Source organism: Pelmatolapia mariae, linkage group LG20, assembly GCF_036321145.2.
Source record: "Pelmatolapia mariae isolate MD_Pm_ZW linkage group LG20, Pm_UMD_F_2, whole genome shotgun sequence".
In the NCBI taxonomy this organism is placed as follows: domain Eukaryota; kingdom Metazoa; phylum Chordata; class Actinopteri; order Cichliformes; family Cichlidae; genus Pelmatolapia; species Pelmatolapia mariae.
In genome coordinates, this window is record NC_086244.1 from 40,906,433 (window position 1) to 40,916,313 (window position 9,881).

The window sequence follows — 9,881 nt, forward strand, 5'->3', positions numbered from 1 at the left end:
GTGGGACAAAATTCTTCCACAACGATGTGAGCCACTGTTCTTGATTGTCGCTATTCCTGCCAGGGGTCGCATGTAATTACTTTTTTAAATTAAGTTTGGATAGCTTTGTTTCCTTAATAAATGAAATCATCATTTAAAAACTGCATTTTATACTTACTTGGGTTGTTTCTCTAATTTTAAAATTTTGCTTGAGTATTTCTGTGTGACAATAATTTATTTCAGCCATTCATTTTCTTCTTTTTTTCCAAGTCAGGAAAGGGGGGAGGGTCACCAGGCAAAAGGTGGAGTAATCCTCCACGAGTTCCCCAGTATATCACAGGACTAAAACACACAAACAGTCAGTTATTGCATTTATATAGCGCTTTTCGAGACCCTCAAAGCGTTTTACAATTCCACTATTCATTCACTCTCACATTCACACACTGGTGCAGGCAAGCTACAGTTGTAGCCACAGCTGCCCTGGGGCAGACTGACAGAAGCAAGGCTGCCATATCGCGCCATCGGCCCCTCTGGCCAACACCAGTAGGCAGTAGGTGAAGTGTCTTGCCCAAGGACACAACGACCAGGACAGACAGAGCTGGGGATGGAACTGGCAACCTTCCGGTTACAAGATGAGCTTCCCAACCCCCTGAACCACGCCTATGGCCAATTAACCTAACCCATCCATATGTTTGGACTGTGGGAGAAAGCCAGAGTACACGGGGATCACCCACGCAAGCAGGGGAAAAACATGGAAACTTCACATAGAAAGGCCCCAACCTGGTTTCAAACCCAGGACCACCACGCTACCTCAATCATTTCTACTCAACATCGCAAGGCATTGAAGATATCTCCACCAGCAACATTAAAGTGATATACACAAAAGAATAAATTTTATGATCCAATAAGAATAACTAAATAATAAGTAATTTACTTTAAGTACTCTAATTATAAACGCCTAAAAAATATTTACAACTTTTTCTTACGTTACCAGTTTCCTACATTATAATCTATTCTCTCTGATGAAATAAGATTTCTTTGGGCCTTCCCTGCTTTGTTCTAGTTCCCATCTGTAACATGGTCGATATGAATCTGGAAACACCCTTGTTGAAAGGGGCAGAGAACATTTTTGATTTGATTAGGGGTCAGCAACTGCTGGCATTAATTTAAAAAATTTTAATAAATTGTTTTGGTTTGAAAGTCCTTTTAATTGTAACTAGCAAGACTGTAAATATGCTAGATAAGAGAGAGGAGAAGCATCACACCTACAGTCACTGTGCATATCTGAGAACTCAAGCTGCAAAGTGGGTAAGTGACGTGCCGGAAGTGACCCGGACCCAGTGCTAAGAAAACTTCGCTTTCAGTTTAGCAGTCATGCCAGTGTGGTTTGTGTTAAAGAATCCCATTAATAATGCAACGCACTGTCTGAATCTATTCACTCGTCAATACAGCCGCTGCACTGCTCCTGTCTGAGTGCCAAGGTAAGCTAGTTAACAAGCGCAAGTGTGCATTTCTGACGTGTTGGCGAGGCTAGCAGCAGCTAACCTTAGCAAACACAAAGCTAGCCCGTGGTCGCAGCTGTGTTGTTGTAAGGTTTACCGTTGTAGAGGCTCAGACTTATCACTAAACTGATACCTATCGTCTCAGTCTGTGTTGTCCAAATAGAATAGAAGAATAAAACTTAGCGACCAGTAATTCAGAATGTCAACAAAAAAAGAGGAACAAGTTAAAAAGAAGGCACGTTTCCCCTCATCCTATCAGAGCTTGGCTAGCTGTTGACTGCAGGCGTGGTGCCATTTAGCTTACAACCAAAACACTTCTCAGTGCCTTAGCCTTTTAGATCTTGTGTCTGAGTTAATTAAAGGCTAGCTGCTCAAACCTCTTGTGTCTCCATTAAAGCCAGGAGAAAGCTTGGTGAAGGAGGATGGATGGAGTCAGCTGGAGTACTACAAGGTCCCAGGAGTTATTTGGTCGCTCCAGCTCAGCCACAGACACTCTGTCAAGGCTTGCCACCTTTATCGCAAGGGCAGAGACAAAACAGCACACACGAACCCAGAGGCAGCGTCTGCCCCAGCAGCCCACCTATCTGTGTCAAGAATGTGGTAACGCCTTTTCTTATGCCACAGATCTGTTACAACACCAGGAGTCTGAACACACACTGCCCAAGCCTCACCGGTGTCCTTCGTGTGGCCAGGAGTTCTCCCTGAGGTCATCCTTACAGCTACACAAGTGCGAGTCCACCCGCTGCGAGCTTTGTCATGGGATGTCACTTTTTGGTTCCCCCTGCTCTACGTGCGCGACTCACATTTCTGATCCTGGCAGGCCCCTGGACAAACCACTTCACCGCCAGCCTCATCACATGGACCGCAGCCCATATGCGTGTGCCCCGTGTGGGAGAGGTTTCAGCCAGAAGCAGGCTCTGCTGCAGCACCAACAGGCCGGCTGCAATGAGCTGCCGTCCCTGTCCGATATAGCTGATGCCAGCAGACTCCCTGACGACTCTTCACCTGTTTCTGAGGGGGATTCCACTCGCTCTGATTCTTCAGATACTCCAGGGCCAAGTGGCCGAGCTATCAGCACGTGCCAACTCTGCTCAAGAATCTTCCGCTCAGAGGCTGCACTGCAACGCCATGAACAGGCCAGCCATGCAGAGGAGCAAAATGCCACCAATGGGGAGGTGAGGAAAGGAAGGAGTGCTAAGGTGAATGAAGAGCCAAGCAAGAGTTCAAAATCTCAAAAAAAGCTGCTGAGCTGTCGCTCCTGTGACATGGTTTTCAGGAGCACCTCTAAACTATACGTGCACAGAAAAGAAAAGCACAGTAGAGAGAAGAATGTCAGGAGAGAGCCGAGGCCAGTCGTCATCAAGCGGAGGAAAGCAGGCACGTATCCCTGTCAGGTCTGCGGAAAAGTCTTTGTCCACCATTTATCACTTAGGGCACACTACAGACAGCATACAGCCTTGAGCTTGGCGGCTATCAAAAACAAAAGCAAGACTGTAGGATGTACCACCAAAGAATCCTCCAAGCTATCAGAAAACAGACCAAATAAAGCCAAAACCAGCCTCGCTGAGATTAAGACAGTCAGGGCTGGCCCAGGGAGACCCAGGAAAGTCATTCGACGGTTGACCAAGAAAGGTGTTTCAGGGAGATGCACAGAAGTGCCTGAAGCTCAGGAGGAGGAGGAGGTGGAGAGAGATTTCCCGTGCCCCTCCTGTGCAGAGGTTTTCTCTCTGCAGCAACAGCTGAAGGAACACATGGAGCTCCACCAAACCTCCATGAAGAGGAGACAGTGCAGTGTGTGCACCACCGAGATGGACACGTGCAAATGGCCAGGCTCCAGGAGGCAGAGGCTGTACCACTGCGTGCCCTGCCAGCAGGGGTTCTCTGCACTTGACTCTTTCCTAGAACACTGTCAGGAGCACCTGCGAGTCAGGGTGGAGGAGGACAGCTTGACAGAGGGCTACACGCATCAAGCCGACAAAGCCTGACGTGTCAGTGTGAATGTCATCAGCAACCCGCCTTTTTGCCTTGAAGGGTTAGACAGAGGGGAGTGATGAAATCTCTGTGAAATTCTTGTTGAGTCACGAGTTCACTGATTGAGCATTCAGAATATATTGCTTTTGTACCCCAAGCTCGGGCTTTGTTATCCAAACCATATCAACAGTTAAAAAGAATGTCTTATTGAGCTTTTATTTAGCCCTTTACCATGAATTTTACTTTCTCCTGCAAGACGCATTGAAAAGCACAGTGTGGATATCAGTTTGTCTAAGATCCATCACAGCAGCCTTTAAAGGGAGGTTTAATCAGTGTTTGTACATCTGAGAACAGGACATCTTCTCAGATGCGTCTTGCAGAGCAGCCGTGCATTAATAAGTTGCATTGTAGTGAAATACAACAAAGAAGAATTACACAGAATATGTGTTTATGTTGTTTAGCAGCAGCAGCCTTTAAGATGAGCCTCAGCTTTATTACAGCAAGACTGATGATATGAAATTGAACATAAAGCTAACATTTTCACTGTGAAGGACTGTTGTTGTGTGCAAATTTTCACTCTATAATGCATTGAAAACTGTAGAAGCCAGAACGGTTTGATTTTGATTCGTTTGATCCATTCAAAGTATCCAAACCTTTAAACCCAGGAGTCCTTCTTTCAGACCAGTGGTTGTCTGTGTATCCTCTTTTACACAGAGTAAAAGTGGTATAAAAACTTCCACAAATTGTCTGCTTTTCCTTTTTTTTTTTTTCTTTTTTTTTAAATTAAGAATGGTAGCTTATGATCCTGGAAGATGGTCTCACCACTTGGCAGCAACTGGGCTGGTTTAATTCCAGCCAGATACACAAAGCCCCTTTGGGGTTGTATTAGGGAGGCCATAAAAAGAGCATAAAACTCTGCCAGTCAAACTTGTGGAGTCACCCACTGTGGCGATCCCTTGTGAGAAGGGAGCAGCTGAAAATGGCTGTTATTATGGTGAAGATCAGTTGTGTAAAGGTTCCTGGACCTTGGATAAACTTCCCAGCGCTTAGAGTTTGAACTGTTCATTTCTAATCAACCCCATTTTCCAAAAACAGGTTAGGATTTGCTCGCATGCTCAAAGTGGAGCTAAGCTCATCTTTGCCTCAGGGTTTTGTTTTTTGTTCTTTTGAGAAATGAGGCCATCTGCTCAACTGTGGTACATTCTGGCCAGAACACTGCCTGACACATTGTTTGCTACTTGTCTAGTTTTTGTTATGTTTTCTGCTGTATTTTCTTACAAATTTGGCAATAATTATTCATCGATTGTGGTGTCTGAACTTGTCGTGTTGTCAGTCTTGTGTCCCGAACGTGAGTGTTAGCAGCACTACTTAGAGCACTGGGTGAAGGTTCATTTCTTTGCTCGAGAGATAAAATGCAGCCCCGGGGTCTGAATGAGATTGTAGTGTGTAACGCTGTTTGTTTACATGCTGTTTCCCAATATTTTATCATGGAAGAGAGATCGCAGTAAACTATACAGTGAGCAAACTTGGCTTTCATGGATAACTCTACCCGAAACAATGCCTTTCATAATGGCCCTGCTTATTAGCTTGCATGAGCTCGGGTCGTATTTCCTAACTATGCAAACAGATGGACTGACGGCAGCCCTTCAGTGTGTCTAGGATGCTCAATAAGTGCGCTTTGGTGAATAAACTTAAATCAACATGTTTTTTTTTTTCTAAAGTATTTTCAACTACTGTTTTCAAAATGCGACTGTGAACATGTAGAAGATACGTTTCTAGGTTTTGAAGTTTCTACTTTTCTGAGGTCTTTTGTAAGTTGGTGTGTATGGCTCTTTGCAGATGACATAAATAAAATTTAACAGTTGTCAGATGTTTTCTTTGCATCATTTCTGCTGTTCTAATTCTGTGAATTTTTAGTGTTTTAATGGAAGTTTTACATACTGTGGATCTTTGAAGTCTGTTCCAGAGCACCTAAACCGCAGAGTTTCAAACTGACTGCATGCCACAGCCATACAGCAGACTGATAGTAATTGATGGATAACAGTTGAAATTAGCAAGGGGAAATTGCAAAAATTATACCATAATTTGATTTTATTCAAGGTGGTTTAAAGTTATTTCATTTCTACTCAAATATATACATTTATTTTTAATGATTTTAGCTAGTTTCTAGGTTCAGATAATATAAATCATTATTGAAATTGCAGGTCACAGCTAAAAGCTCTTCCATTTGTATTCTGAACATAGTCAACGGTGTAACAACTAATGGCCATGAAGCTTACACATTACTCTTAAAGCAGGAACAATAAAACAATGTTATAAAATGCAATAATGTACATTGGATTCATTATTAAAACAATAATTACACTAATATGATTTTCCTCAAATTATTAAATGTATTTGTCAACAAATAATGGTTGTCATTGGGCCCACTTGGTCTTTTAGCAAAAAAAACCCCAAAAACTGAACATACACTGGATTTTCCTCACCCAACCATAAACGGGGTTTACAAAGAATGGTCTAAAAAAAGAGAAAACACCCAGTAAGTGAACAAAATTTCTCTGGGTGAAAATGCTTTGGCCTAGTGCTTTGTCAGGCCAGACAGTAACAATAATTCAAATTACCACTTGTTACAACCAAGGTATGCAGAACAGCATCTCTGAATGCACAACACGGACAATGAAGCAGATGTGCTGAAACACCATCAGAACTCAACGGGTGGCACTTCTGTGAGCTAAGAACAGGAAACTGACACTACGAATCAACCAGGCTCACTAAAAGTGGACATTACAGGGTTAGAAAAATGTTACCTGGTTTGTTGAGTTTTGATCCCAGGCTGCAACATTTGGATGGCAGGGTCAGAATTTTGCCTAAACATCAATGTATGAATCTATCCTGCCTTTTATCAACAGGAAAGGCTGTTTCTGGTGCTGATGTGAGGGATATACTGTGATAACTGCATTTAAATAAACGATTTGAATGTTTCTTCCACTACTATATGCATTCAAAGCTGGCCGGCTCTCCCTCCTCCTGTCCTCATGGCGGCGCTGTGAGGAAAACGCAGAAGGTCCACTATGAGAGTTCACCAATGAAGTTCCGGTTGTCGGCGCACGCTTTCCTTCCGCGGTTTCGTGAAACGAAAAGAGTGCGAACGAGTGCTTCGGCTTTCAGAAAATACAGATAAAATGAGTAAAGCACACCCACCCGAGCTGAAGAAGTAAGTCAATGACCTTTGATAAATAAACGCGCACTGGTTATTTTGTACCTGCTTCTTGTTTCCTGTATAGCAGCTCTGGTACATTGTTTGTAATAGCCACAAGCTAACATTAGCTAGCCTGCCTGTGAAGAAACTGTGACCATGTAACCGATGCTGATGGTTTTCTTTTCCAGGTTCATGGACAAGAAGCTTTCATGTGAGTATGACTCCAAGCACAGATTCAAATGCACCCGGAATGTTAAAAGTGAATCTGTTCCTGTGTTCCGTTGTTTTTGAGCAACAGCATGAAATATCAAAGCAAAGTTATTGAATAATTTCAGTAATTAAGTTTTCAGCTGGTACACTTCACAAAGCCTTCTTCGATGACCTCTGCTCACTGTTTGCTCAGGATCTCATAACAAAGGGCAGACATGTAGTGCAGGCAATACACATGGGGGGAAATTTATTTTAATACGCGCAGCGTGTTGTGTTGCTGGGAAGTACTGCTAGAAATGCGATGGTTAGGACAAATGTTGATATATTGTATAACTTGCACAGGTCTTATAACCCCTACTGTCTTTCATTGATACTATACTATAATTGTGAGATGTCTTTATGGTCTTTAAAAGTTGGAAAATAAGCTTGTTGTAACCCTCGGAATAATAAGTTGATTCCTCACACTGGGTAAGTCAAGTACCTTTCATAGATGTGGACTCAAAAGTTAGGTTATGTGATAGCATAAATATGGATGTCTTACTTTGCTGTATGTAAATATTCGTGGTAGTATGTGGGCAATCTAAACTTTGAGTTTAAAGATGGATCAGTCCCAGAAATAAATAAACTGAGCAGTTTGTAAAATTCCTCAGAGTGATTTCTTTTTTCTCCTTTCAGTGAAGCTGAATGGAGGCAGACATGTGCAAGGCATCCTGCGGGGGTTCGACCCTTTTATGAACCTGGTGGTGGACGACTGTCTGGAGATGGGCCCCGGAGGACAGCAGAACACAATTGGCATGGTGGTCAGTACCTTTGTCTTTCTTAATTTTCTGTATTGTCACCAAAGGCCATGAACCCATTCCTTCTGTTCATTCTTTAGTTTGTGCATCCAACCAAAGAAAAGTTGTGCGCTTAACATAAGCACAGTATTTTTATTTTCAAGCAGTCTGCTCTCCTCTCAACTACAGCTTGTTTATTTACTAGAAAGTTCTGGTTATAATGGTGTCAGACTTCATATTTGCCACGGTCTGAACATGCTGCAAAGAGCTCCCATTAAGACCACGATCTTTCCTGATAGCTTTAGCTGTAGTATATTAGCAGGATTGCCAATATTCATTTGCACGTGAACCCTTTGCATTTTGGTCACACTCTGTTTCAGCAGCAGTACAAATTGAAATCTGCACGATATCATCACAAAATAAAATAAATTTTTTGTGCCTGATTAAAGCCCTGTTTTTCCATCATGTTAGTCATTTCCATCCACCGTTTGCTCTTCCTGTCATATGGAGTGCAAAGAGACTTGGTGGAGTCATTTGTGTACATTTTGGTTGCATATCATGTGCTACTAGTATTTCGTCCTTTGTAACCTGGTTGTACTTGACGGTTTGGTTTTAGCTCAGCTGGTGGAACAAGTTTGTTTAGGGCCTTATTTCACAGACATTTAGCATGTCCCTGATAACATTACCCATGACCTGAACACGTTAGATTGTTATGCTTGTTTTATTCTTGAGTGGGAGTAGCATGAATGCAGTTCCTGGGCAATCACAGACTGCCTGCAGAGAGTGTTTGTTGTTGATGGAGTGTCACAAATATGTATTACAACCTGTGTGTGGGCCACACTTGCTTGTGCTGTCGTTGTTCCATCAGCCAGCCTCAGAGAAGTGTAAAGTTCTCAATACAACGAGTTGAAGTGAACAGTGTGTTCAGAAACAACGAAAAGTGTCCACTGCAGCCACTGTCTGTACTTTTCTTTTCATATTTGTGTCATACCCTTTCCTGCCGAACTTCACAATCGCGCCCTCCCCTGTTCTGGCCCACTTGTCAACCAGTGAGCATTTGACCGACACATCTGTCTTCCACATCCAGTGACATGCTGTTGGGACTGTTTGGTGGACTGCACGATAGCACACTTGTGGAATTGTGTACACATACCATACATTATTAGTTATACCTGCATCTGCTGCTGTTTGCTCCAGGAAATCATTTTCATTCATTTCAAAACCATTCTAACTCGTTTTGAAGCAGGAATTATACCGTCAGCAAGTCCGCTAGGGTACACTCAGGTCCCACTGATATAAATTTCATCATGAGATGGTTAGGGCAGTTTGTGCCTGCCTGCTTTTTGTGACTATGTGGACTCTGTGTCTGTGGATGATTTACTTTACACTAAGTACACATTCTCCCCAGGCAATGAACTACAAACAACAGGAATGAGTGCTCAGCTGTTCAGTATAATTTAGCTTTTCTTGACATTTTAAGCCTGTTTGCTTTACCTTCTATGAATAAGATACTAAATTCTGTTTAGATTTGGAGAGCTCAGTTCTTTATTTAAAACCTTTAGGACATTTGTCATGATGGCAGTGTGTTTACTCTGTGTGGTGTTGTTTCTCACAGGTCATCAGGGGAAACAGCATCATCATGCTGGAGGCCTTGGAGAGAGTATGAGAGCGGAGGAGGCACCTGAAGAAAATGATCCCTACATTTTGTTGTTTTTTTTTGTTTTGTTTTTTTACATTATTGTCCCTTTCTGGCTCCTCAGTAAGGAGACAAAGCATTTGTATTTGAATTGTGAGATGATAGATACAGTCTTTTTGTTTGGACTTTTGAAATGTGTGACCTTGTGAATAAATCAGTTTTCTTTGTAATTGGTTTTCTGCATTCAGTTTATATCACATTACCACAATACAACAAGTTATTGTTCTGTTACTGTCAACATGTTTCTATAGCAACAGGCAGAGGAAGCTGCACACTAAATATGATGATAAGAGTCCAGCTGGACCGATATAAAATACTGTGCAACCCCCTTATTTCTTCATATTTTCCCCACTAACAGACAGGTTTTCTTGGAAATTTTAAGCAATTCTCCTGGCCTTCGGAAACTAAAAGTTTTTCTTTGGAGACTGGCTGCTGCTGAGCTCATTTATACCTGCCTATTTTCAAAAGAAGGAGAAAACCAAATACATGTTGAATTTAGGTATGCAGTTAGTCATAAGTGCATGCCTTTTACAAAATGTCTTCCTGCT

The 9,881-nt window shown here is 42.3% G+C and overlaps 2 protein-coding genes across 2 annotated transcripts; both read left to right on the plus strand.

Moving 5' to 3' along the window:
- The first annotated feature begins 1,316 nt into the window (after positions 1 to 1,316).
- Positions 1,317 to 5,288, plus strand: si:ch211-148l7.4 (uncharacterized protein LOC563603 homolog). The gene is made up of 2 exons (XM_063463935.1): positions 1,317 to 1,460; positions 1,879 to 5,288. Exon 2 carries the CDS (start codon positions 1,904 to 1,906, stop codon positions 3,464 to 3,466), a length of 1,563 nt encoding a protein of 520 aa, XP_063320005.1. The 5' UTR covers positions 1,317 to 1,460; positions 1,879 to 1,903; the 3' UTR covers positions 3,467 to 5,288.
- A 1,257-nt stretch (positions 5,289 to 6,545) lies between these two features.
- snrpg (small nuclear ribonucleoprotein polypeptide G) lies at positions 6,546 to 9,503 on the plus strand. Its single transcript, XM_063464168.1, has 4 exons — positions 6,546 to 6,666; positions 6,840 to 6,862; positions 7,537 to 7,661; positions 9,253 to 9,503. The coding sequence occupies exons 1-4, from the start codon at positions 6,635 to 6,637 to the stop codon at positions 9,301 to 9,303; spliced, it is 231 nt and encodes a 76-aa protein (XP_063320238.1). The 5' UTR covers positions 6,546 to 6,634; the 3' UTR covers positions 9,304 to 9,503.
- The last annotated feature ends 378 nt before the right edge of the window (positions 9,504 to 9,881 follow it).